The sequence below is a fragment of the Balaenoptera musculus genome, chromosome 19 (genome assembly GCF_009873245.2).
Source record: "Balaenoptera musculus isolate JJ_BM4_2016_0621 chromosome 19, mBalMus1.pri.v3, whole genome shotgun sequence".
Taxonomy (NCBI): domain Eukaryota; kingdom Metazoa; phylum Chordata; class Mammalia; order Artiodactyla; family Balaenopteridae; genus Balaenoptera; species Balaenoptera musculus.
In genome coordinates, this window is record NC_045803.1 from 9,756,491 (window position 1) to 9,784,353 (window position 27,863).

Here is a 27,863-nt window from a genome sequence, read left to right on the forward strand (position 1 = left end):
TGAAGCGGTCACCCCCATCCCCAGCAGCTCCCAAGGCTCCACCATCGGAGACAAGCTGACTTACAATAATGACTTTATTTTAACATATTTAATTACAGACATAAAAGAGCCAGGAAGGGGGTGAGCCCCAGCCTAGCCCCGCCCTGCGGCTGCCAGGAGCGGGTGAGGTGCAGGTGAGGCCTCCCTGATGACCCTCCTTCCAGGGGTCTTCCTATGGCGGGGACCTATTGCTTTAGCAGGGGAGGGGCCACGCAAGCAAGGGGGCGGGGAAGCCTCTGGGCCCCGCCCCACCCAGCAGTGCTGGCCTCCCTCCAGAATGCCCGCTCGGTGCCCCACCCTCCGCCTCTCCACCTCCTTCTTCTTTGTCCAGGGAGCAGACCATCTGGCCAGCCCCCCACCCCCTCTGCAAACCTAAAGGGGAATAAATACAAACTTTACAAAGTAAAAGGGGGGTCCAACGTTGCCCTGGGCCGGGCCTGGGGTCGGATGGGGAGCAGGGGCCCTGTCACGTGGGCCTCACATCATCCCTAACTGCAGCAGCGTGCTGGCGTAGGCCATGGGCTTGACGTCGGGATGAGGCTGAGAAACCAGAGGCACACAGGTTAGACACGGACAGAAATGGGCCGGCGCGTGGAGGAGGGTCTTCTGAGCACCAGATGCAGAAACCAGCCCTACCCCTGAGAGCCGTTATGCACTCATAAGAGCCTCTTCCCTCCAGGGCCCAGGCCAGGGAGAGCAGGGGACCCAAGGGGGTGACTCACCACTGCTGTGAACTGGTGGAACTGGGGCCGCAGGTCAGAGCCCCGGAGGTGGATGTAGGCAGCTTTGTTCCCCATCTGGTCGCTGCGGGGACAAGGGCAGAGGGGCCGGTGTGGTCCATCAGAGGCTGGGTGGGCCTGGGGCATCAAGGAGGAGGAGGAGCAGGGAGAGGGAGGGAGAAGAGCCCTGGACAGAGTCAAGGACACAGACGGACAGAGAGGCTGACCAGGCAAGAGAGAGGAATCCAGGTGAAGAGGGGCCCAGGGGGCCCAGGCAGAAGGAGTGAGGATGAGGGGGAGAGAGGGCCACGTGGGAGCCGGGGGCGGGGAGAAGAGGGCCCAGGGAGCAGGGCTGGCAGAGGGCCTTCCTGACAGGGTGGGCAGAGGGCACGGGCAGCCCCACAGAGGCAGGACTCTTGCCAAAACCTGGTCTCCAGGCTGACCATGCCCTGGCTCTAGTCAACAGGAAACACAGGGGACAGAGGAACGTGGTGTCTGGCCACCTGGGGATGGAACGGCCAGAGCACAAGAGACTCTGGTTTCTTCAACCAAAACCCAGCAGGGGGAGGGCAAGAAGAACAGGCAGCTCGAAGATCAGCAGACTGAAAGCGTGGCCCTTGTTTGGGTCCCGCTTGGAAGAAATCGACTAAAATGAGACATTGATGAGAGACGTGGGGAAATGGAACGCTGGCTGGGTTCAGGTGACCTCTTTTCAAGGTGTGACAGTGGTATCACAGTTACATACAGAAAAGAAGAGCTCCTTCTTTCAGAAATACACTAGGGCAACAACGGGCAGAAGAGAGAATGCCTGGGGTTTGCTTTACAATAGCCCACGGCAGGGGTAGGGGTGGTGAGAGCTGGTAACTGCTGAACCTGGGTGACAGGTACGTGGGCGTTCATCACACTATTTTATCTACTCGTATGTATCCTTGGAATTTTCTATCACAAAAAGTTAAAAAAAGAAAACCACCAGTGGGCGGAGAAGACAGGCCCAGATGGGTGGGGCAGGCGGGGACATACCAGTAGTTGGGGGCAGAGAAGACGGTGACGCAGCGGCCGCTGTGCGCCACCTCATAGCCCTCGGCCTTGACCTCGTGGCTACGGATGATGTAGTCCAGGTTGTTCTCCTCCAGGAAGGCCTTGGTGACGTCGGGCCCGAACTGGCAACTCACACCCCGCTTGCTGACCGAGCGCCCGTTCTGGGGAGACAGGGAGCTCAGGGTGCCCGCTGCCCCTCCAGCCCGCCCGCTCTGCCCACAGCCCGCACCTGCCGGCCACGGCCCCGGGCAGACTGACCTGCGGCTGCGGGTCCGACCAGAGCAGGTCGCACATGGGACCTGGAAGGGAGCAGAGGGGAGCGTCGGGGCCTGACGGAGGGCAGGGGAGGGGCCATCCACCGCGGAGCGGGCATGGGGCACGTGGGACAGGACCCTGAGCTGCTGCCCGCCTCCCCGCTGACCTCCCCCCGGGAACAGACCCCATTCAATCGGTTAGGGCCTCAAAGCTGGAGGGAGCGTTTTTTTTGTTTGGTTGTTTTTTTTAGCCGCACCACACAGCATGCAGGATCATAGCTCCCCCACCAGGGATGGAACCCGAGCCCCCTACAGAGGAGCGCAGAGTCCCAACCACTGGAGCGCCCTGGGGCCAGGGAAGTCCCTGGAGGGAGCTTTAAACACTGCAGTTCTGACCAGGTCCCTCTGTTGCTCAAGCCTCTGTGGCTCCCACTGCCCTAGGAACAAAGACCAAGCTCTCCACCCGGACCTGAGGCCGGACAGGCTCTGGCCTCACCAGCCCCTCCGCGCCCCGCGCTTGCCCGGTCGCGCTCCTGCGAGAAGGCACCTCCTCCTCCCGCCCCGTCGGCGTTCGCGTGGTGCCCCCAGGAGGCCCCCCCACGGCCCGCTACCTCCCCACTCCAGCCACACCCTCTCCCCACAGCTGTGTGCGGTTAACACTCCGCTGTCTGTCCCCACACGTCACTCCAGGGGCAGCCGGTGAACTCACAAATAAATGACCGCTGTGTGCTGCGGACACTCATGCTCCCCGGCCAGCACTGCCTCACGAGGGAGGTGCACTGACCCAAGTTACAGGTCAGGAAACTGAGGCTCAGCCTTGCTGTCTCCTGCCGAGGGCGCAAAGCCCATCGGGGCAGGGCTGGAGCCCCCGAGCCCCAGGAGGGAGGGGCTGTCCCCAGGCACCTGAATCTGGGGGCTGCCGACTCCGCTCGATCTTCCTGATGTCGTCCAGGGTGACGCCGTCTTCACTGAACAAGCCCCCGTGCATGATCTGGGGTTCAGGAGGGAACAGCAGCGTGAGGGCAGGGGCCAGCCACACCCCAACCCTCTGGCTCGCTGCACCGCATGGCGGCGGCAGCGGCAGCGGCGGGGGCGGGCCTGCCTCACCAGCACTTTGCCGTTGATACACTGGGCCAGTGGGAGCCACTCGAACACCTCGCTGAAGAGCTCGTACATCTGGGCTGTGTACTTGGCCTTCACCTCACCCTCAAAGCCGTAGATCTGGTTCATGTTGTCTGTCTCATGGTTGCCTGGCCGACAGCAGGACAAAGAGAAACCTCAGCACCGCTGGGCACCCTCTGGCTCAGACCCCGGCCAAGGCCGAGGAGGACAGGCCGGTGGCCCCAAGCCAGTGGCACCCACACAGCAGCTCACTGGTCCCTCTCAGAAACCCGGCAGGGTGGAGACACAGTTTTCAGTCCCCTTTCTAGAGGGGCAAACAGGCCGAGAAGGCACATGGCCACAAGGCCCAGGCCTGCACTGATCATCACGGAGTGGGTGAGGCCTGGGTTCAGCCCTGGCCCTGACCCCAAGTGACCAGAAGCGTGTCCCTTGCCCCGGTGAGCCTTGGGCTCCTTCTTGAAGGACTTGCCATACGTTTCCGGCTGGAAGTACCAAGGAGGGGGAGGTATTGACAAAAAAGAGGCCCCCTGCAGAATGCCTGCTGTGGGCCAGCCCCACGCCGTGCTCTTATCTTCCCACCCGCAACCTCATTCCTCCCTCCTGGGGCTTGGGGGAGACAAGGAAGCTGCCAGGCCCCCACTGAGCATCTGCCACATGCCAGGTCCTGCTGCAAGAACTCCCCGAACCTGGCTGTGAACCTGCCCGGTGTCAGCACTCATGCCCCCAGGAGCCCCCAACCCAGCCCGCTGCCCTCACTTCCTCCTGGTTCTCGTCCTCTCCTGGCTGCATCTCCCGCTCAGCGCCCCACCTCTCAGGAGGCAGGTCCTCCGCCGGCGGCCCTCACTCCCTGGTGAGCTCATCCTGCCCAGTACCACATGCACGCTGAGGAACCCACACTTTACAGCCCCCCGGGCGCCCCCAGACCGCTCCTCTCAGCCTCACAGCCACGTCCAGAGCCAAGCTGCCCATCCCCCAGCCCACACCCTGCTCCTCCTGCCCCCCCGTCCGTCAGTGGCAGCCACAGGCCTCCAAATGCTCCAGTCAAAACCTTGGAGTTCCCCCTTTGACCCCTTCTTTCTCTCACACCCTCATCCAGCCCACTGGCAAACACTCTGGGTTCTTTGAAAAGTGAGCCCCAATCCAACCACTGTTCCCACCCGGGTCCAGCCACCACCAGTCTCCCTGCTCCCACTCTCAGCCCTTGGCTTGTTCCCCACACGGAGGCCCAAGGGATCCTCTTAACACCAGAGAGAGCTCCTGACCCTCCTCTGATCAGAGCCTTCCCATGACCAAGTCCTCACCGGGGCCCACAGAGCTCCATTAACGTGATGCCGCTGCACAGTGCACAACCTGCCCGACCTTACAGGGCAGGCCCGTGCATGATCTCAGTGAAGACACAAAACAAACACAACTGCAACTGGTATCCCCACTTCTTAGATAAGAAATGGGAGGCTCACAGAGGAAAAAGCGAGGGCTCTGCCCAGGTCCCCACACTGACCCCAGACCCTGCTGCCTTCCAGCTCACCTCGAAGTAGGTGAAAGTGATCAGGGTACAGGAGCTTAAAGCCGAAAAGGGTGAGGATCACTTCTACAGAGAAGGAGCCGCGGTCCACGAAGTCGCCATTAAATATCTGCCCTGCTAAGGAAAACAAGGGTGGGGGGGAGTGCTCCCTCCTTAGCCCCTCCACACCCCGGATCCTCTCGGCACTGCCCTGGGGTCGAGAATGCCAGCAGGGCTTGGGGCATCTGGGCTTTCGTCTCTCCTCACTGTGTGGGTCTGGCCCAGCAGCTTGGCCTCTCTGAGCCTCGGGGTGGTAGTAAGGTCTCCAACCTCGTCTGCTCCTCAGGGAAACTGATGGCAGAGGGGGAGACCCCAGGTGGTCAGCCGGCTTCAGCTCTCCTCCCAATACAGGCCCAAAGCCACAGGGCAAACGGGACACAGGCCCTCCCACCCGACACTGCACAGGCCTGGTAGCCCCACCCAGTGGCCATTCATCAGGCAATTATAACATCAGCAAATACTTATTCAGCATGGACCGCGGGCCACTGAGCACGTCACAGGTATTAACACACTATTCCTCTCAGTAGCCCGATGAGGGAAGCCCACTTTACCACTATCTCTTCTCCCCATTTTACAAACAAGGAACCCGAGGAACTGCGAGGTGAAGTGACCTGCCACAGCCATAGCTGGAAAACGGCACAGCCAAGAGGGAAGCCAGGTGTGGGCAGGGCCAGGCGCCCCACGTATATGCTCCTGTACCACACACATCCAGCCCTGTTTCAAGCCGGGGAGAAGCTGGGGCTCGGACACCCTGGCCACCTGCCCAGGTCACACAGCAGGCGGGGACTGGCCCTGGCCTGTCTGGCCCCAGAGCCCGGAGCGCAAGGCCGCCAGCCGCTCCACCCCAGCTCAGTGCCAGAGCAAGCACTCAGGCCTCTCCCTTCTCAGGCTCACGCCTGCCTCCCAGAAAGGGGTTCCTCTCCCTCCTGCACCCCACACCCGGGAGGCGGGGCAGGGGAGGGGCCCGCCCTTCCGAGGAAGGATACGTAGGGGTTGGTGTCCGAGGGTAAACCGTTGAGCTCAAATATGTTGAGGAGGTCATAGAACTGGCCGTGGGTGTCCCCGCACACTGTAATCTTCTCTGTCTGGAAGAAAAGAGGCCACCGGAGAGGGAGGGGCCCAGAGAGAGATGTGGGGAGGGGGCAGGGGGGAGGGGAGGGGTGAGAGGTCACAGCAGACCGAGAAGGACCATGCAAAACACACAGGCAGAAGGCACAGAAATGAAGAGGGGAGGAGAGAGACAGCCAGGAGGAGAGGGACAGGGTGGGGGAGGAGGGCAGACATCAGGGAGAGAGAAGGCAGACCAAGCCCGGTGGGTCTGTGAGTTTCTGAGCTCCGTGGCCCCTCCCCAGCCAGGGAGCCGCCCGCCCCGGCCCGCCCGCCCGCACACCGCCCCCAGCGCGCACCTCTTTAAGCGTGGTCTCCACGAGCGTGCTCAGCTTGGAGAGGACCTCTTTGACCTGTACCAGAATCTGGAAGGCAGGGCAGGCTGTGAGTGGGGCCAGCTGGAGGGCCTGCCGCCCACCCCAGCCCCAGAGAGACTGTACTGGCCAGGAGACGCTGCTGGGCTGAGGGTGAGGGAGAGGCGGGGAGAGGAGACGAAGGGGCAGGCGAGGTCTGGCCGCGCGGGTGCTGGCCGGGAACAGAGGCGGCCCCCAAGCTGTGACCCGCGTGTCCTATGCGGCATTTAAACATCAGGATTATTTCATGGGAAAACCTACATTCTTGGTTTCTCTTAAAACAGTCAGCATGGATGGACCTAGAGACTGTCATACAGAGTCAAGTAAGTCAGAAAGAGAAAAAAAAATACTGTATGTTAACACATATATATGGAATCTAAAAAAAAAAAAATTGGTTCTGAAGAACCTAGGGGCAGGACAGGAATAAAGATGCAGACATAGAGAATGGACCTGAGGACACAGGGAGGGGGAAGGGTAAGCTGGGACGAAGTGAGAGAGTGGCATGGACTTATATATACTACCAAATGTAAAATAGATAGCTAGTGGGAAGCAGCCGCATAGCACAGGGAGATCAGCTCCGTGCTTTGTGACCACCTAGAGGGGTGGGATGGGGAGGGTGGGAGGGAGACGCAAGAGGGAGGAGATATAGGGATATATGTATAGCTGATTCATTTTGTTATAAAGCAGACACTAACACACTACTGTAAAGCAATTATACTCCAATAAAGATGTTAAAAAAAAACCAAAATCAATCAGCATCATGAAGAAACACACAGGATGAAGCCAGATGTGGAAAATTTTATAAAACAACTGGCTTGGAAATGTCTAAATGTCAATGTCACGAAAATCTCCCAAAAAGGCTTGAGACTGCGCTAGATGAAAAAAAGGTTAAAAAGGCAGGTCATATGCAGTAATTGATCCTTCAATGGATTCTGGATTTCATTTTTTTATTATTATTATTTTTGGCCACGCCGCACAGCTTGTGGGATTCTTAGCTCCCCAACCAGGGATTGAACACAGGTCCTCGGCACAGAAGTGAAAGCACAGAGTCCTAACCACTGGACTGCCAGGGAATTCCCCAGATTTTGGTTTTTTTTTTTTTTTTTTTTTTTTTTTAAAACAGCTAAAAAGAATGTCTGGGGGGAAAAACTGGGGAAAATTAAAATATTTGTCTAGAAACACAGAGTATTAGTTCTTTCAGATTGAAGATGACCTTGACAATGTCATGTACACCTGACAATGTCTGCAGATCTTATGGACAGCCTGTGGACTGTTTGCATTAGTCAGTATTATTGTATTGGTACTAAATTACTAAGGTGGGATGACTAAATCATAGTCACGTAGAACGTCCTGTTTTTAGGGGATACAGATTATGATGCAACTCACTGTCAAATAGTTCAGGAAAAAGAAAAAAGTGTATGTGTATATACACACCCATATACATAGAAAGATGACGTGAATGTGTCAAAATGTTAACGGTGAACCTAGGTGAAAGGGGTATGATGTTAACCGCACTGTTCTTTTGACTTTTCTGTAGGCTTGACAATGTTCTAAATACAAAGCTGGGAAAACAGAGTGTGAAAGAAAAAAGGAGGGAATTCCCTGGTGGTCCAGTGGTTAGGACTTGGCACTTTCACTGCCAGGGCCTGGGTTCAATCCCTGGTCGGGGAATTAAGATGGACTTAATTGATATTTATAGGACATTCCACCCCAAAACAACAGAATACACATTTTTCTCAAGTGCGCATGGAACATTCTCCAGGATAGATCATATCTTGGGTCACAAATCAAGCCTTGGTAAATTTAAGAAAATTGAAATCGTATCAAGTATCTTTTCCGACCACAACGCTATGAGACTAGATATCAATTACAGGAAAAGATGTGTAAAAAATACAAACACATGGAGGCTACACAATACACTACTTAATAACGAAGTGATCACTGAAGAAATCAAAGGGGAAATCAAAAAATACCTAGAAACAAATGACAATGGAGATACGACGACCCAAAACCTATGGGACGCAGCAAAAGCAGTGCTAAGAGGGAAGTTTATAGCAATACAAGCCTACCTCAAGAAACAGGAAACATCTCGAATAAACAACCTAACCTTGCACCTAAAGCAATTAGAGAAAGAAGAACAAAAAAACCCCAAAGCTAGCAGAAGGAAAGAAATCATAAAGATCAGGTCAGAAATAAATGAAAAAGAAATGAAGGAAACAATAGCAAAAATCAATAAAACTAAAAGCTGGTTCTTTGAGAAGATAAACAAAATTGATAAACCATTAGCCAGACTCATCAAGAGAAAAAGGGAGAAGACTCAAATCAATAGAATTAGAAATGAAAAAGGAGAAGTAACCACTGACACTGCAGAAATACAAAAGATCATGAGAGATTACTACAAGCAACTCTACGCCAATAAAATGGACAACCTGGAAGAAATGGACAGATTCTTAGAAATGCACAAACTGCCGAGACTGAACCAGGAAGAAATAGAAAATATGAACAGACCAATCACAAGCACTGAAATTGAAACTGTGATTAAAAACCTTCCAACAAACAAAAGCCCAGGACCAGATGGCTTCACGGGTGAATTCTATCAAACATTTAGAGAAGAGCTAACACCTATCCTTCTCAAACTCTTCCAAAATATTGCAGAGGGAGGAACACTCCCAAACTCATTCTACGAGGCCACCATCACCCTGATACCAAAACCAGACAAAGATGTCACAAAGAAAGAAAACTAGAGGCCAATATCACTGATGAACATAGATGCAAAAATCCTCAACAAAATACTCGCAAACAGAATCCAACAGCACATTAAAAGGATCATACACCATGATCAAGTGGGGTTTATCCCAGGAATGCAAGGATTCTTCAATATACGTAAATCAATCAATGTGATACACCATATTAACAAATTGAAGGAGAAAAACCATATGATCATCTCAATAGATGCAGAGAAAGCTTTCGACAAAATTCAACACCCATTTATGATAAAAGCCCTGCAGAAAGTAGGCATAGAGGGAACTTTCCTCAACATAATAAAGGCCATATATGACAAACCCACAGCCAACATTGTCCTCAATGGTGAAAAACTGAAACCATTTCCACTAAGATCAGGAACAAGACAAGGTTGCCCACTCTCACCACTATTATTCAACATAGTTTTGGAAGTGTTAGCCACAGCAATCAGAGAAGAAAAAGAAATAAAAGGAATCCAAATCGGAAAAGAAGAAGTAAAGCTGTCACTGTTTGCAGATGACATGATACTATACATAGAGAATCCTAAAGATGCTACCAGAAAACTCCTAGAGCTAATCAATGAATTTGGTAAAGTAGCAGGATACAAAATTAATGCACAGAAATCTCTTGCATTTCTATACACTAATGACGAAAAATCTGAAAGTGAAATTAAGAAAACACTCCCATTTACCATTGCAACAAAAAGAATAAAATATCTAGGAATAAACCTACCTAAGGAGACAAAAGACCTGTATGCAGAAAATTATAAGACACTGATGAAAGAAATTAAAGATGATACAAATAGATGGAAAGATATACCATGTTCCTGGATTGGAAGAATCAACATTGTGAAAATGACTCTACTACCCAAAGCAATCTACAGATTCAATGCAATCCCTATCAAACTACCACTGGCATTTTTCACAGAACTAGAACAAAAAATTTCACAATTTGTATGGAAACACAAAAGACCCCGAATAGCCAAAGCAATCTTGAGAACGAAAAATGGAGCTGGGGGAATCAGACTCCCTGACTTCAGACTATATTACAAAGCTACAGTAATCAAGACAGTTTGGTACTGGCACAAAAACAGAAATATTGATCAATGGAACAGGATAGAAAGCCCAGAGATAAACCCACGCACATATGGTCACCTTATCTTTGATAAAGGAGGCAAGCATATACAGTGGAGAAAAGACAGCCTCTTCAATAAGTGGTGCTGGGAAAATTGGACAGGTACATGTAAAAGTATGAAATTAGAACACTCCCTGACACCATGCACAAAAATAAACTCAAAATGGATTAAAGACCTAAGTGTAAGACCAGACACTATTAAACTCTTAGAGGAAAACATAGGCAGAACACTCTATGACATATATCACAGCAAGATTCTTTTTGACCCAGCTCCCAGAGAAATGGAAATAAGAACACAAATAAATAAATGGGACCTAATGAAACTTAAAAGCTTTTGCACAGCAAAGGAAACCATAAACAAGACCAAAAGACAACCATCAGAATGGGAGAAAATATTTGCAAATGAAGCAACTGACAAAGGATTAATCTCCAAGATTTACAAGCAGCTCATGCAGCTCAATAACAAAAAAACGAACAACCCAATCCAAAAATGGGCAGAAGACCTAAATAGACATTTCTCCAAAGAAGATATACAGATGGCCTACAGACACATGAAAGAATGCTCAACATCATTAATCATTAGAGAAATGCAAATCAAAACTACAATGAGATATCATCTCACACCGGTCAGAATGGCCATCATCAAAAAATCTAGAAACAATAAATGCTGGAGAGGGTGTGGAGGAAAGGGAACTCTCTTGCACTGTTGGTGGGAATGTAAATTGATACAGCCACTATGGAGAACAGTATGGAGGTTCCTTAAAAAACTACAAATAGAACTACCATACGATCCAGCAATCCCACTACTGGGCATATACCCTGAGAAAACCATAGTTCAAAAAGAGTCATGTACCAAAATGTTCATTGCAGCTCTATTTACAATAGCCAGGACATGGAAGCAACCTAAATGTCCATCGACAGATGAATGGATAAAGAAGATGTGGCACATATATACAATGGAATATTACTCAGCCATAAAAAGAAATGAAATGGAGGTATTTGTAATGAGGTGGATGGAGTTAGAGTCTGTCATACAGAGTGAAGTAAGTCAGAAAGAGAAAAACAAATACAGTATGCTAACACATATATACGGAATCTAAGGGGAAAAAAAGCCATGAAGAACCTAGTGGCAAGACGGGAATAAAGACACAGACCTACTAGAGAATGGACTTGAGGATATGGGGAGGGGGTGGGGTGAGATGTGACAGGGTGAGAGAGTGTCATGGACATATATACACTACCAAATGTAAAATAGATAGCTAGTGGGAAGCAGCCGCATAGCACAGGGAGATCAGCTCGGTGCTTTGTGACCACCTAGAGGGGTGGGATGGGGAGGGTGGGAGGGAGGGAGATGCAAGAGGGAAGAGATATGGGAACATATTGTATATGTATAACTGATTAACTTTGTTATAAAGCAGAAGCTAACACACCATTGTAAGGCAATTATACTTCAATAAAGATGTAAAAAAAAAAAAAAAAGAAACACTAAAAAAAAAAAAAAAAAAAAAAAAAAAGAATCCCACAAGCTGCACAGCAGGGCCTGGAAAAAAAAAAAAAAAAAAAAAGTAGGAGATGTCCACTTCAGGTCAGAATGTAAAGAGTTTGTAAAAGACTGTCATTCTTGCCCTAATGACGAGAACAAGCCAAAAACAAAAACAAAAACAAACAAACAAAAAAACCCCTGAAACATCTGAGAGCAAGGACACAAAGAAACCTAAATTAATCAACCCTTCCCTGGGAGAAAGGGACCGTGAGTGCATTCCTCCTGGCAGCGCACCAGGAGGGCAAGACCCTTCAAGGCTGAGAAGAGGGGAAGCCGGCAGAACCCTCGTGCCTGCGTGGGCTGGCATTACAGAGCCCCGAGGGGCCCCGCCGCAGAAGGCCTCCGCCCTCGCCCTCGGATTCTCTCCCACGGCCACCCAGAAGGCGAGGCGCAAGGCGGCGTGGTAGAGAGAGGCCATCTGAGGCACAAAAGTGGGGGTGAGACTAAGGGCGGAGAACTCCCCAGCCACCCCATCTTGGCAGCAGGGCTGAAAATCAGAGCGCTTTCCTCCAGTTCCAAAAGCTGGAGACTTTACAGCATAAAGACATCCCTGGGATTTTGCCAGGACTAAGATCCCAAGCCCTGCTGATGGGAGAGTCCTGATTCCACTCCGAAAACATCTGAAACCGGCGGTGAACTAAGTCTAATAAGACCTGCCCCTAAACTGCAGATGAGGTGGACACAGACCCTCACAATAGCAGCCCGACAGAATCAGGTCCTGCCGTTACCTGAAGGAAAGTTTTGTCTCGGTCGCTACTACTCTTTTACACAAAATGTCTGGCATACGATAAAAAATTATAAGACGCAGAGAGCACACAACAGAAGCAGACCCAGAGATGGTGGAATATATCCAGACAGAGACTTTAAAATAACTATGAAAAAAATGTGTTAAAGGATCTAGCAGAAAAGGTAAATGACATGCATGAACATATGGGGAAGAGAGATGAAAGCTATTGAAAAAAATAACCCAATGGAAATGCTAGAAATAAAGAATTCATTTGCAGGGTGCCCGGCACACCACGGGCTCAGCAAGTGTTCGCTGCCGGTACCACCCTTCTCCTCTCGCGCCCTGTGATGGGGTTCAGGCCCGGCTGTGATGCTATCCTGGGGTCACAAGCGCGTTCAGCCCTCGGCAGGGGCGTTACCTGGTAGGCGCATTTCCGGTGCAGTTTCTTCTGGTCCTTGTACCACTGCATGAGCTCGTTCATGAAAGTGACTGTCACTCTGCCGCCCTCAAGCTTGGGTCCGCTGTACTCGTCCTCGATGGCTGGTGTGTGAGTGGGGGGAGAGTCAGAGACCATGGCCACCGTGAGGGCGGGAAGTGGGGCCTGGCTCCCAGGCACGGGGCAGACACGGCGCTGGACACACAGGTTGAGAGGGGGATGGAGTGAGAGAAGATGCCACTCCCCGGCCGGGTCCTCTCATGGCCCGCTCCTTCCGTTCAGGTCAGCTCAAAGGCCCTCTCCCCGACTTGACTTGACGGCACTTAACACCGTTAACTGACTAGTCAATCCTCTCTCCCCACTAGGACACCAGCTCCAGGAGGGCAGGGACTGTTTTGTTCTCAGCTGTATCCCCAGTGCCTAGAACAGTGGCACCTACTAGGTGCCCAATAACCATCTGTGGAATGAATGACAGACTCAGCTGAGCGCCCAGAGGACCTACGGACAAACCAGACACAGGAGGCCCGTGACGGGTGAGTGCAACTGCGGAGGGCAGGGTGGGTGGTACAGCAGGGAAGCTCGCCCAAACCCGGGACCTCCAGCCCCAGCTCTGGACTGTGGAGTCCCCAGAAGCGCAGGCGAAGGAGCAACAGGCAGTGTGTGCGGACAGGCACCAGAGGCACCAGAGCCCCATCCCCCCGGCGCCCCAGCATGCACTGGGAATGGAGGGCTCAGGCAAAGACGAGGAACGCTCTGGGCCGGGCACAGCGGGGCACCCCGCCCTGACTCACTCATGCTCTCGATGTCGAGCGAGTCCACGACGGAGCGCCTGTGCTCGTCGCCTGCGATGGCCCGCTCGAAGGCCTTCTGCTTCACGATCTTGTTGCACTCCTGGTATTTCATCTTGGCATCCTTGTCGTGGGGCTTCACCTTCACCACCTGGGTGCATGGGTGGGTGAGAGGGGAGGGAAGGAAAGAGGCATGAACAGCCAGGCCGGGGTCGGGGCAGAGGAGCCATAGGGAGACGGGGACGCCGCGGCTGCCCTCGGCCTGCCTGGCCCGGGGCTTCACGACTGCTGAGCAGAGCAGCCGCGCCGGGTGCACTAGGGGTGCAAGCCTGGGCTCGCCTCACCTCTAGGCCTCGGCCTCTGCATCCCCAAACTGGGCCTGACAGAGCTGCCCACACAGGGCTGCCGGGTGGGTAAACGTGCTAACCCACGCAGATGCTCTTAATAAATCGTAGCTCTGACCATCATCAAAATAAAACTGGCCCCGCTTCAGCTTCCTCATTGGAATCAGAGCGGGCTGAGGTGCACTTTACTGATACCGTTACAGTCAATGCCAAGGGGGGTGGGATTGACAGGAAAGGGTGGGCCGGATCCAAAGTCCTAATTTACAGCCCAGACTCATCTGAAGAGGCAATGACTTGCTGGATAACCCGGCCTCGCTGAGCCTAAGTTTTCTCATCTGCAAGATGGGGGAGATGACAGGCTCCACCTGCCAGGGCTGTTGGGGGTGATACACAGGGCCTGGCATGCAGCCTGGGCTCCGCGGGCAGCAGGGGGCACCTAGTGGTGACGTGGCCCTTGTTCAACCTTGGGCGCTGGGGAGACCCAGGACAAGTGAGTTCCCTCAGTTTCCTCCTGTGTAAGGTAGAGGTGACAGTGCATCTACCCTAGGGGGCCGGGAGGACTAAACAAGTGAACACTTGTGAGGCGTGTGCAGCGGTGCCAGGCGGGAGTCAAGTCCACATTAGCGCAGGCTGCTCTTCACGGCCCCCTTTCGTGGGCTGCTGCATTCATTAAACGAGCTCGTATGGAGGAAGCAGCAGGCACACGGCTTTGGGACACACTTAGTTCTCAGGAAAAGGAGCCTGTCCTCTCCGCTCTCCCTACCTTCTATCCCGCTTCCTACAAACTCCGATCCTCCAAGCTGAGAGGCAGGCAGGGCTGCATTCAGATCCCAGCTCTGCTACTTACTTGCTGGGTGACCCTGGGCAAGTGAATTCACCCCTCTGAGCCTCAGTTTAGTTATCTGTAACTGTTCCTGTAATTATTAGTGGACCCTGCCTGACCTGCGCACTCTGTTGGCCTCCCCAGGAGCGGACTCCCACAGCTCCTGTGCTGGGGGGCAGAAAGGGGGGTGCCAGGACTGGCCCTCAAGGGCAGGGATGCCCCCCGGTGGAAAGCCTGGCAGAGTGAGTCAGAAGCCTGGGAAAAGGCATCTGCTAATAACCCCTGAGGGTCGGTGTGGCTCACGCCCCTGAGAATGGGTGTGCAGGCCAGGCGGTGGGGCAGGAAGCTGGTTCAGGGCAGGCTCAGGCTAAGGCACCCTGCCAGGCAGCTCCACCCGGGGTAGGGGTGCGGTGCCAGGCTTGGGAGAAAGGCAGCACCAGACCTTCCCTGGAGTCCTCCCCACCAAGGAGACCTTACGAGTCCACACCCCAGGACGAAGTCCAAACCACCACTGGGCCTGGCCCACAGAGGCCCGCCCACCCCTCCACGTTCCCTGTTTGCCCAGCACTACCAGCCAGACCAAACTCCCAAGTCCCCAAGTGCGCCAGCTCCTTCTCACCTCCAGGCCTTGTACAGGCTGCCCCCGGCCCAGAACACCTCATTTCTACCTCCAGCGACTTTCTAGCCCCTCCTCCTCCTCCAGGTCTCAGCTCCCCTTTCCCCTCTCCCCCAGGCTGGGTCAGGCACCCCCTCTGGGCTCACACAGGGCCCTGGGCTCCCCCCGCCCGCCCCAGCCCTGAGCACTGCTGGAGACGGTCTGCCTCCCCACTGGAAGGCCGCCATGGCCATGAGGGCAGGGCTGAGGCCGTGTCCCAGCTGTGAACGAATGCCCGGAGTGGATGGATGCCCCACTAAGCACCCCCTCTGAGCCACCACCCTGCTCTGGGAGAGCTCACAGGCTGGGGTGCGGGATGCAGGCAGACACCGACGACCCGGGAACAAAGGGGCGGCAGCAGCGACAGCACACAGCTAAGCGTTCCAGCACTCACCGTGTGCCTGGCGCTGTAAGCGATTACCTGGCTCACTGTATCCTTAGCGCAGCTCTGTGTGATGTTATCACATCTCCATGTGACAGATTAGGAAACTGAGGCCCAGAGAGGTGAGGGCACTGACCCGAGAAGACAGGATTCAGTTCTCTCCCTGCTTAAGGTCCTGCTCCCCTAGGCACGCTGGGATGTGCTCCCCCCCCTCCGCTGCCACCGTCCCCACAGTGCCCCGCACGCCCTCCAGGGACACACCGTCGTGGTCACGAGTGCAGGCTCTGGGGCCAGGCCTCCAGGGTCTGCATCCAGGCCTTCCAGGGCAGGCAGCCCTACCTCTCCAGCCTCCCTCAGCTTCTAGAAAGCGAGGGAGGTTGGAGAGGTGGAGGGTGGCTGTGAGAATTTAACATCAGGCCCATCGCAGGGCCCAGCAGCGAGCGAGTGCCTGTTCCAGGGCCTGGGGCTGCTGCGACTGCTCCTATAACTGGCTGCCTGGCTGGGAAAGGGAAGTGACCCTGCCAGGCTCCTGCTCCTGGGGAAGGTCGTTTGCTCCAGGTTGGAGGGGCCTAGTGGGTCCCAAGGCCTGTTGGGTCAGAACCGAATGCTGGACTTTTCTTTAACAAGTGGGATCTGGGTTGTATCCGTGTCAGTATCCAGATTCTGATAGTGATGCCAGATATGTCACTGGGAAAACTGGGAGAGTGGGATCTCTGTATTACTTCTTACGGCTGCGTGTGAAGCTACAACGCTCTCAAAATAAAAAGCTGCTTTTAAAAAGTGGTATTTTCAGCTGGGAGTATTCACAGGCAGTAACTACAATGACTCGAATCAATGAAACGATAACATAGGCTTGTGATCCCCACGTGAAGCCATGGGGGCTGCGCGTGTTTGGGAATTGGGAACTCTTCGGATTTTAGAAAGGTGACACAGTGCACCCGCGTGCTGTATGTTACAGGACACCTCCAGCAAGTCCGGGTGGCACCTGGTAACCACACACACTCCCGTTTCTGCAGTGAAACTTCTAGTCGCACTACATGGGGGCAAACAAGACCATCAACGGCCTATTAGTTCAGGTCAGATTTTGCCACCAAATGAGTTGCCCAAACTTACCAGACTATTTTTCACAACGGCTTGGGTTTAGAACTGAGGTGAAGGACTGCAGTCTGGGAGCAAAAGCTGACTTCAGGGGACCCACATGACAACGTGTGGCGGGCCATTACGATTATTTCCAATGCAGAGGTGATGGGATGCAGCCCAGAGAGAGGCCGTGCCTGCCCGTGGCACACGGGCAACCAAAGAAGCCAGGGGTCTGGGGGAGGCAGTGGGAAGCAGGACACTAGCGTTTTCACCCCACGGGTCGAGACCCTCCAGTGAATTCATCTAGGAGGTCACACCAACATTCCTTCCATAATAAATCAGAGTGAGACCATCGGAGTACGCTGCCTGAGCTAAGGGCGATGATTATGTCAACAAGTCTGGGACCAGGCTGTCCCTTCCTGGCTGCGGGACCTTGGGGCAGTGACTACTCTCTGGGCCTCGGTCTTCTCACCTGTAAATCAGGGATAGTAAGAGTCCCCACTGCGTAGGGTTGTCATGAAGATCACATGAGTTACCACAGCACGAAGGTCACCAGCGCGCCCGGCCCCTGAGAGCGCCGTGTCAGGTGTCAGCTGTGACCGTTCCTGTTACTATCATACGTCCATACCTTAGCGGGACGGGCATTCGTACAGGCTAGCGAGGCAAAACGCATTGCTAACTGACTGTGTTGGGCTATGCTGTAAGAAGAAACCCAAACGCAAACCATATTACAAACCAAACCCCAAAAATCCCAGGAGAGGGTGAGGAGTGCTGAAGGAGTCCCCCAGATCCGGCCCGGGCCCGTGTGACTCACCACCTGAGTTCCAGCCACAGACGGGAAAGAACACAGGTGGAATCTTCTGAGAAGAGGACCCAATAAGGGGGCGGGGAATCCTGGAGCCAGAGTCTCCCGGAAAGGATGAGCTTGGAGATGAGGGGCGTTGGTGGGGGGGATTCAACATGGACCCATGGAAAGGGGAGATCAGCTCCTGCCCTGGAGGGAGAGCAGAAGAGAGATGCCCCCACCCCCCCGCCCCCTAACAAGGCCCTGTGCCTGCACACAGCCCTTCCTGGGGGCCGCAGGCTCTTCCCCAGACACCCCCAGGAGAAAGCGCACCCAGTACTGAGCAGGGGCAGGCCCTACTCTGAACGTACTACTCTTGCCGAATCCTCACAAGGCCACTGAGGCAGGCTCTGCTGTTCTCTTCCGTTTACAGATGAGGACACTGAGGCCGAAGATCCAAAGCTCTCAGAGATACACAGCTCATAGCCGGGCGTCCTGACCGTGGAGCCGGTGCCTCCAGCCCCTGCATGAGTGACCTTCGGAACCTGAGACTATGACTCACAGTAAGAAATAGATATTTTATCAAATCTAATACACATCCGTATTCACATAAATGAAAAATACTTTCACAAATATATACGTACTTCCTCCAAACAATGAACTGCTGTCTTCTTCTCTATTCTATTTGATGAAGACAAAAGTGCTGGTCTCCAACTGTTACACTGACTTCACGGCCCACTAACCATTACAAGCATGGACTATGGGTTCAAGTCTCAGCCCTGCCACTTCGCTGCTGGGTGACCTTGGAGGAGGGACTTCCTCTCTCTAGACCTCTTTTTCCTTCTTGTAAAGTGGATTGAACGCATTTTCCTTCTTGTAAAAAGTACGTCAAGAGCTCACAGCAGAGCTAGGCCCACAGTGAGTAGGCAGGTGAGGAAACTGAGGCTGAGAAAAGAAAGGTCCTTCACCTGAGGGCCCAGGCTGCTGTGAGACAGAGCCTCAGGCTCTTTGTTTAACCAAGGTCACATCTTGGTTCCGCCTCCAAGGATGCCATGATTTAAGAGGGGGCCTGGCACATCCTCCGTGAAACTCCAGCATGTCACAAGATAGCCCTGGAGGTAGAGACTCTGGATGGGGAGTCACCCCAGGGCCCAGCCCCTCTGCCCTGCACCCAGAGTCTGACGAAACATGTCAGAAAGGACGGCCTGCAGGCAGGCAGCTGGCCCAGGCGGGCAAGGATCTCAGGCTCGTGCAGGGGCTCCCCAGGGCTGCTGGCAGAGCCCTCACAGGGAAATGGGCCGTGACCCAGCCCCCAGGGCATCTGCAAGGCCCGGGAGAAAACTCAGAAGCAGTATGTCCACAAGACGGCTGCAAGTGACCTCTCAGCCTCATGGAATATGCGGGGCGAGGCCCCAGTCTGGGCCAGAGCTGTGCCGCAGACCTGTGCTTGGGGTTCCTCTCATCTCCTGCCCCCTCCCATCTCCTCCAGGCCCCTCCCCCCATTTGGGGACCTGCAGGAAAGCCCTGCCCCCATCCAACCCCACCTGTCTTCCGAGTTACTCATTACTGAGCCCTCCAGCCCTATGATCTTTACGCACACCACTTCACCAGAGCCCAACAGCCGCCCAGGAGGTGGCCACTCCTCTTGTCACCATTCTCCAAATGAGGACGCCAAGGGACAAGGGAGAGGCTTGGCTGGGGAACGGCCTGGGAGCCCACGCTTGTAAGGGCTCTGTTCCGCTGCTCCTTCCTCCCTCCTCCTCCCGGGGGGTCACCCCAGCCCCCTCCTCCATTCCGCCCCTCAGTCTCTGAATTATCTCCTCCTCCAGGCCTCTGCCCCACCCTGACACAGGTGCCCCTGGCCCAGCGCCTGGCTCGAGCCTGCACTTGGCCTGACAGCCGCCCTCCTCTCGGGGCCAGCAGCCAGCCCCAGCCGTCTGACCTGGCTCCCTCCATCTGCAGCCTGTGGCTCTCAGCCTCCCCTGTCGCCTCTCCCGACACAACAGAAGCCGCTCAGAGTGCGTGACGAATGACATGAAAGGAGGGAGTGCCGGGTGCGTTGCGGGGAGGGGGGCAGAATGATCATTCATTCAACGAACACTAAGCCCCTGTTGGATGCCAAGCACCAAGCCAATGACCAGAATAAACAAAACCCCTACTCTCGAGGAGCGACTCTCTCGAGTGGGAAAGACGCAGGCCGGAGGGCTGGGCTGCCTGCGTTCAGACCCCAGCTCTGCCGCTCGCCTGCTGCGTGCTGGTGGCAGGGGACTTGAGCCGTCTGGGCCTCAGTCACCCCATCTGTACGATAGGAGTAATCACAGTTCCCACCTCGCAGGGCTGCCGCGCAAGTCACTCGGCCAGCTGACGAGAAGCATATAGCGCATGCCTGGCACGAAGGCGTGTGCTCTGGGGGTCCTTACCACTAGGGCTATCATCAGAGCACTTACAGTGATGGGGTGGCAGATGAGCGAGTGAACTGGTGAATTCTTGCCGTCCTCTGGGTCCCCTCCCTTGTCACCTCGTTAAAACACACCCCCCGTTTGCTGTCCCTCTACAGCATATCACCCTAGTCTATTTTCTCCCAGGCCCATATCCTCACCTGCAACGATTCTGTGTACCCTCACAATGACGGGTTTGTTTTTTGCCCTCCTCCGAATTATAAGCTCCACCAGAAGAGCTGTGTGCCTCTTGTTCACCAACAATAACAGCAACAATTATCATAATACTTAATTATTACAGAACAGCCCCTAGCATGACTACATGCTAGGGGCTGTTCTAAACACTTGGAAAGCAGAGGCTCATTTATTCTTCACGGCAACCCTGAGAGGTAGGTCTTACTGTCCTCCCATTTCACAGATGTGGGAAAGAAGGCACAGAGAGGCCAGGCAACTTGTCCCAGGTCACCAGGCAACGATGGCAGAGCTGGGCTACAAGCCCGGCTGGCATCTGTTGGATGAGCAGGCGGTGAGTAAACGTGTGAATGGCCTCCGCAGACCTTCCCCATCTAGTCCAGCCGCACACCCAGAGGCCGTCCTCCCCCAGCCCGCCCCGCCCGGCCCTCAGCACCCGCCCGGCTCAGAAGCTGCAAGCTGGCTCGCCCCCCGAGGCCCGGCTCACCGTCTCATAGTCGCGCAGGGCGGCCCGGAACTTGCCCAGTGCCATGTTGCTGGCGGCCCGGCGGTAGTAGCCCTTGATGTACCTCTTGTCCATCTCGATGGCCCGCGTGGCGTCGGCCAGCGCGTAGCCATAGCACTCAGTGCGCAGGTAGGCCAGGCTGCGGTTGCCATAGTAGATGGCATTGCTGGGGCTCAGCTCGATGGCCTGGCTGTAGAACTTGATCGCGTTCTCGTAGTCCTTGGCTGTGAAGATGGAGGAGGAGACGCATGAGGCAAGGCTGCCACCGCCCAGCCAGAAGAGGCCCCTAGGCTGGGTACTCGCCCAGTCCCCCAATTTACAGATGGGGAAACTGAGGTCCACAGCTGAGCTCAGAAACGTCTCTTCAGCCCACCCCCCTTCCCTGTCCTGACTTGTCCCACCCTAGCACAGGCCTTGTCTCCTCAGGCCCAAATCCCTAAGACCCCAAATCACTTCCACACACCCATCCACCCAACCATCACCCCCCACAAGGCCCCAGGTGGACAATACTTCTTCCAGGACTTCAGGAGGGTCTTACTGAACGTTCCCCATGGCCTGGAGAGGATATGTTACTGAGTGCCAGACCTGAGCTGTGAACCAGCAAATGTGAGTCTGCCCTGAGCCCCTTGGTTGTCCAGCCCCCCAAAGCAAGTAAACAAGCCCGAAGAGAGGTTCTAGTAGGAGAATAGGAAGTGGGAAAGGAAAAGGAACCTACTTAGGTCTCAAGAAGGGGACATTTCAGCAGATACCCAAAGGAAGTGACAAACCAGACCAGAGGAAGAGCTTTCCCAACAGAAGGAACAGCAGGTGCAAAGGCCCTGGGGGGGGGGGCGGGGGAAGGGGTGACAGAGTATTATTTCCAGGACCAGCAAGGGGGTGGTGTGGCTGGGGTGGAGTGAGCTGGGGGAGGGCAGGAGATGAGGGCAGGGAGGCTGGCAGGACAGATCCCAAAGACCACAGCCAGAGCTGGGTGTGGACATCAATGTTCTAAGTGTGGAGTGACAGGAGGTGACATCTGGCCAAGGGGAAAGGTCAATTTTATTTGAAATGAGCTACGGCCATGCCTTGCACGTTACATCTCGGCCCGTGGAATCCTCACATCCCCACGGCATAAGCACCGCCTGGTGCTCACTTTACAGCAAGCCACAGAGGTCTTGTTCAAGGTCAAACACTCAGTTTGTATCTGCAGAGCTGTCTTGGGCCCCGCCCATGTGGCCATTCAACAGGCAGGAGACCAAAGCTAGGAGGTGTGCCCGAACTGCGGGGGCCATGATGTGCCAGGTGCCACGTGGGGCTCTTGGTACCTGAGTCGCCTCACTGAACCCTCATGGCAACCCTGAGGACAGCTGCTTTAGCCCCATTCTCCAGACGAGGCTCTAAGAGGGAAACCCCATCACACAAAGTGGCAGGCAGGAATTCTGAGCCAGGCCAAGACCCAAATGCTCCCACTCTCATCCTCCGTACCAGGTGGCCTCTCAGTGGGAGCCTGGCATAGAGACAGGCACAGACACAGGGGCAGGTAGCCTGGGCCCAATCCCTGGCTCCACTCCTTACTAGCTGTGTGTCCTTGGGCAACTTACGTGCCCACTCTGGTCTAAAGTTTCAGAGAGTCCTCCAGACACTGAGCCTAAAATGAAAATTCCTGCCCTAACTCCCACTATTCTTTTCTCCAGAGCCATCTGATAAACCATGGCTTTCCTTTGTTTTGTTTGCTTATAATCCATCGTCGCAATTTGAACCTAAGCCCCATAAGGGCAGGGGCCCTGTTTGTCTTACTTCTTTGAACCCTTGCCCTGTCTGAGGACACAGCAGCCCCCAGCCCTGCCCTCCTGGGGCGCACAGTCCAACTGGGGGGTGGGAGTGACACAGCACACACAGATCCACCCCCAGAGTGTTTACAGCTGGGGCAACCCAGAGGGGATGCTGGAGCTGAGACCTGGAGGAGGAGGAAGAGTGAGTCAGGTGAAAAGAATGGAAGAAGAGGATTCCAGGCTCCATGAATGGTTCCTGAATGAAGGAAGGAAGGAATGAAAGAAAGAGAAAGACAGGACACACCTACACTAGAGAAAGAAGCCAGGTGCTGGGAGATGCCAGGAACAATATAACAGCGATTCCTTCTGCAGGCTAATGTCTGGCAATCTTTCAAATGGCCCGGATGTCACCTCCTTTGGGAAGCCTTCCTTGACACCCAGGCTGGGTCAGGCACCTCTCCGGCTGCCTCGGCCCCTGGGCTCCCCTATCCCAGCCCTGCCCCCTCTGGGTAGTCACCGTTAGGCGATGGGTGTGTCCCCCAGGATGGTGAGCGCTGGAGGGCAGGCCCAGGACTTCCCAGAAACACGCAAGGGCAGAACCAGGCAGCCCGAGTCTGACTGACCCTCCCTGGAACACCAACACCTTCGAGGGCTCCTTCCAGCCTCCCGGCTGGGCTCCAGAGGCCGACTGGCCAGCGCTCTTGCCGGGCCGTTCGGCATGGGGTGGGGAGCCTGGTGTCTCGGAGCCTGACATCTGGCTCTGAGGATCCCAACCACGAGACCTTGGGCAGACAGCCTCCCCTCTCTCAGCCTCAGCTTGCTCATCTGAACTGCGGGAACCACAGTCGGCCCTGCCTCATGGGTTGCTTGTGAGGGTTAAAGGAACTCCTGGATGAAATGTGGCTACAGCAGAGAAAGAGGTCAGCAGAGGCTTGTAAAAGAAGTGAATAAATGACTAAATGAAAGGAAGAGACTAGAGCAGAGGAAACAGGAGGGGCCTGTGCTTCACACAGCTACCCAGTGGCACCAGATCCCAGCCCTGCTCTATGTGCTCGACAAATATGAGCGCATTTAATCCTCAAGAGAGGCCCCATTTTAGAAGGGGAAACTGAGGCACAGAGAAGTTAAGGTTTGCCCAGGGGTCACACAGCAGGTAAGAGGAAGAAACAAGATTTGAACCCAGGCAGCCGGAGCTCTTAAGCCTGTCTACAAACTCTTAGACTCAGAGGCCTCCTGGGGGGTCAAATAGAACCCCTCTCTTTTTACAGAAGGGGGTGGGGGTCAATGAGGCCCAGAAAGAGGGGAAGAGAGCTGAACGACATTGGGGATCAGGCTCTGCCCCACCAGGGCCTCTGGAATGGGCCTGAGTTCACAGAAGTGATCCAGCCATGCTGGCGGGGGCAGGGGGCCTGGGGCCCCTCTTCTCCCACCACGTTGAGCCCCTGGGGCCCCTCTTCTCCCACCATGTTGAGCCCCTGGGGCCCCTCTTCTCCCACTGGGGCCAGGACAGCTCCAGGTGAGGCTGTGGGTAAGGACTCTGAACGTGGGCGCCAAGCACGTGGTGAGGAAGGGGGATATCCGGGCTGTGCCGCTCACACACTCTGACCTTGGGCAAGCGGTTTCACTTCTCAGAGCCTCAGCTTCCTCTATAAAACAAACAGGCCCGCTCCCACCTAGTGCTCGGGGGAGGATTAAACAAAGTGGTGTACCTGGCCACCATGGGGGCTCAATTAAGGCGAGCTGTAATTATTCTTTTTATTGTTATTCCCCCAGCCCTGGAGACTGGGGCTCTGTGCCTGCAGCTGCCTGCCAAACAGCAAGGGACCTGGACCAGAAGGGGCATTCCCCTCCGTTCCAGCTCAATGCCAGGACCCCTGGCTACCTGCCCAGTCTCAGGCCTCCTAAGAGCTCAGATCCCAGGTCCTGGAGGGCAAGGAGCCCTTCCCGATGGCCCACTGTTTCCCAGAATTCTTCCCTCGCTACAGCATCACCCCCATACTTGCTGCCCCTCTCGATCCCCATTTCAGGAACAGCCCCACCTTCCACACCTCCGCCAGCTGGAGACTGGACCCTGTCCTGGACACCTGATCCCTCAAGCCCCAAAGCCAGGCAGTCACCCTGTCCTGTCAAGTCAGCCTCCAGAACATCTCTCAAATCTATTCTCTCACTTCCAAGCCGAGAACCCCTCTCTGCCCTGGTCCGGCCTTCATCCTCTCCTGCCCAGCCTCCTCCCAGCTCTCCCAGCGTATGCCCCCTCCTGCCCCTCCAGAGGGGTCTTCCTGAAGCACAAACCCAATCCAGTCCTTCCCCACTCAGAACCATCCACGGCTCCTCGAGTCCTCAAGCGGAAAGCTCAGGCTCCTGCCTGCAGCCTCACAGTAAACTCCTCTGGCCTCTTACACTCCAGCCCCACTCACTTCCTTGGTGCCAGGCTCACCTCTGTGCCTTTGTCATCCAGCTCTTCCTGCCTGGGGTTCCCTCCTCCCTCTCTCCAGGTGGCCGCTGTCATTCTCCCTCTGAAACATTTCTTGAGTCGATTTCCGTCTCTCCAGCCTAGTGGGCAGCACCCCCCTCCCCACTCACCTGTCCACCATTCTAGTCTCCTTCCTGGTCTCCAGCCTTGCCCTCGGATCCAGTCTCTGCAAGGCCGCTGAGGGATCGCCTTCAAACGCGCTAATCAGACTGTGTCGCTCCTCCCTTCAAACCTTCCTTGGCTTCCTACCACCCTCGGGATCACGTCCCTGACCTGCCTCCAGGGCTCTACCTTCCAGCCTCACCTCTCACCAGTCCCACCTCCTTCTCGCTGCTCCGGCCTGACCTGACTTTCCCACTCTTAAAATCTGTTCGTGCTCCCACCAGAGGACAGCTCTCCACTAATGCTCTGGATTCCTCCCGTGCCCCACCCCTCCTCCAGGGCTCTGCTGCTGTAGCTCTCCTCTCTCTCCTGCAGGATCAACTCTCTCTCTATAGGACCATACTCTTAGTCTCTTCTATTCTTAAAAAAAGGCACCCTCCCCCCCCATTTCTCCACTCCCTCTCAGAACCAAAATTCTCAAAACCCTTGTCAACACTTGCTGTCTCCACTTCCTCCTTTCCCATTCACTCTTCAGCGCCCTTCCCTCTGGCTACCATCGCCATCATCCCCTAGAAACCGCTCTGGTCAAGGCTCCCACCAACATGTTATGGAGGCAAATCCAACGGTCAATGCTCGGTGCTCGCTTTGGCAGCATCCGACCTCAGGTACAGCCCCTCCTTCTAGAAGCACTCTCTTCTCTCAGTTTTCCTGATTTTCCTTCCACCTCACTGACCACTCCTACTCAGCCTCTTCTGTTCTAAATCTTAGAATCCCTTGAGGTTCCGTACTAGGCCCCTTCTCTTCTGAGGAGACCTCACCCATTTCCAGGGTGTTCCAGTCCGCGCATAGTCTGATCATGCCCGAATTCCTCTCCAAAGAGTTCCAGACTGGCCCGTCTACCTACTCAGTGTCTCCTCTTGGATAGCAGAGTCAAATTCACACTAGTCTATGCAGTGACTTGTGACACCCTACGTGATCCGGCCCCTGTCCTAAGCTTACCTTGTACCTGTTTCCCTACTAACTCGTTAAAGTTCCAGCTAAGCCAGCCAGTCTCTTTTCATTCCCGATCTCAGGGCCTTTGCACAGGCAGCTCCACCCACCTGGGCCACTCCTTCCCAATTCTCCTTCTCAACTTAAATGCCTTCTCAGTACGATCTTCCTTGACCGCCCTCTCTAAAGTAGTAGCCTCTAATCCTTATTCTCTACTTCACACTCCGTTGGGGTTTTTCCAAAGGACTCATCACAGCTTCTAAATATTTTGTTATTTATGTGTGTTTACTCAATGTCTGATTCTTCTGCTAAATTACAAGCTATATAAGGGCAGGGCTACATCTGTCTCATCTGCTGCTACATCCCTAAAGTCGAGCATGGTCCTTAGCACATAGCAGATGCTCAATAAACGTAATGAATTAATGAATGAATGGGTGCCCCCACATCTTTCTTTCCCAAGATCCTAAGTCATACTATTCTTGGGATTGCCTCACCTCTACTCCCAGAACCTCCCTTCTCCTGGTGTAACCCCAAATCTCCTACTTCCTTGCCCTCCCATCTAATGATCTATTCTCCACTCCCATGATTTCCTGCTCTATTGGGACAGTTCCCCCCTCCCCCCCACTTGGTGTCTCTCCACTTGGTAGCGCCATCACTGCTCCGCCCCATGTCACTACTTGGTAGCGCCCTCTTCAGGTCTCACCATAAGCTGGCACCTCTGGGGTCTCACATTTGGTAGTGCCCTCATTCCCGTCCCCCTCCCGTTTCACACTTGGAAGCGCCTTCCTCAGTCTCCCCACTTAGCACCCGCTCCGTACGCCACTTCTAGGTGTCATCCCTTCTCTCAGAAGGCCCCTCTGTCGCCCCTTGGTAGCGCCATCCTCGGCCTCCCCACGCCCAGTCACTTGGTAGTGCCTGCCCCGCGCCCAGGCTGCCGCTCCTCGTTGCCATGGTTCCGCGCGGGCCCGGCACCCCATGACCTGGGCCGCTCTCCACCCTCCTTCGCTCCCTCCAGGGCGGGCGCACCTTTGAAGTAGTCGTTGGCCTGTGTCTTGAGCTCCTCTGCCCGCTTCAGAGCGCCATCAGCCGGGGGCTCATCCCGGGGGGGCTCAGCACACTCAGTCCGCTCGCCCTCCGCCATCGCCATGCCGCAAAGCGACCCCCCACCCTGGCAACCGCGGCCAGCGGCACCCGGCCGAATCGTCGCGAAGGAGTGCCGAGTTGCCGCTGCCGCTGCTGCACAAGTGTCGTAAAGCGCGGGCCCTGAAGGCTCCCTTCGCGCGCCTGCGCAGGGCGCTTTAGCCGTAGAGCGCGCGGAGAAGGTGACCAGAGGGCCCCCTGACGGCGCCCTTCCTAGCATGAGCCAATGGGGAAGGCGAAAAGGGGCGCGCGGGCAAAAAAGGCCCGGCGTGGCTCCGGCTCCCAAAGTTCCGTGTTCCGAGCTGCAGAAGTTTCTCGGGGTCTTAAAGTGGGATTTCCCTGCCGTCTTCTCCCGTTGGTAGGTGGGTTGCGAATGCTGCTGGTGGGTGTGGCTTTTCTGCGAGGCAGCACCATGCCCAACGCGGAACCGGAGCCGGGGGTCCAGCCCTTCTGTCACTTTACCTGCGTGACCTTAAACAAAGAAATCTTCCCTTCCTCTCTAGGGCCTCACTTACCCCTCTCTGAAAAATGGGCGGTTTCTCAAACCAACACCAGAAAGGGCCAGTGTTTCTAAGTTATTAATTAAAGGTGCCCTGGATCCCCTAGCCCTGAGCTAGGGTTAGAAGTTTGTTGCACCATTT

At 54.8% G+C, this 27,863-nt stretch overlaps 1 protein-coding gene across 1 annotated transcript; it reads right to left on the reverse strand.

Moving 5' to 3' along the window:
- Nucleotides 1-55: 55 nt before the first annotated feature.
- PPP5C (protein phosphatase 5 catalytic subunit) lies at nt 56-27,304 on the reverse strand. Its single transcript, XM_036833640.1, has 13 exons — nt 27,109-27,304; nt 20,749-20,990; nt 13,567-13,714; nt 12,758-12,879; nt 6,140-6,205; nt 5,720-5,818; nt 4,698-4,803; nt 3,158-3,300; nt 2,954-3,041; nt 2,055-2,095; nt 1,779-1,957; nt 762-843; nt 56-579 (listed from the first exon to the last, which is right to left on the reverse strand). Exons 1-13 carry the CDS (start codon nt 27,227-27,229, stop codon nt 517-519), a joined length of 1,500 nt encoding a protein of 499 aa, XP_036689535.1. The 5' UTR covers nt 27,230-27,304; the 3' UTR covers nt 56-516.
- Between the last annotated feature and the right edge of the window lie 559 nt (nt 27,305-27,863).

What these genes read in the sequence shown, in the direction of transcription:
- PPP5C (XM_036833640.1), bottom strand. Translation starts at nt 27,229, where the DNA reads ATGGCGATGGCGGAGGGCGAGCGGACTGAGTGTGCTGAGCCCCCCCGG. An exon ending in CCTCGGACACCAACCCCTAC is followed by an intron (nt 4,804 to 5,719) that starts GTATCCTTCCTC and finishes TTAGCAGGGCAG; the next exon opens with ATATTTAATGGCGACTTCGT. An exon ending in TCCACCAGTTCACAGCAGTG is followed by an intron (nt 580 to 761) that starts GTGAGTCACCCC and finishes CTGGTTTCTCAG; the next exon opens with CCTCATCCCGACGTCAAGCC.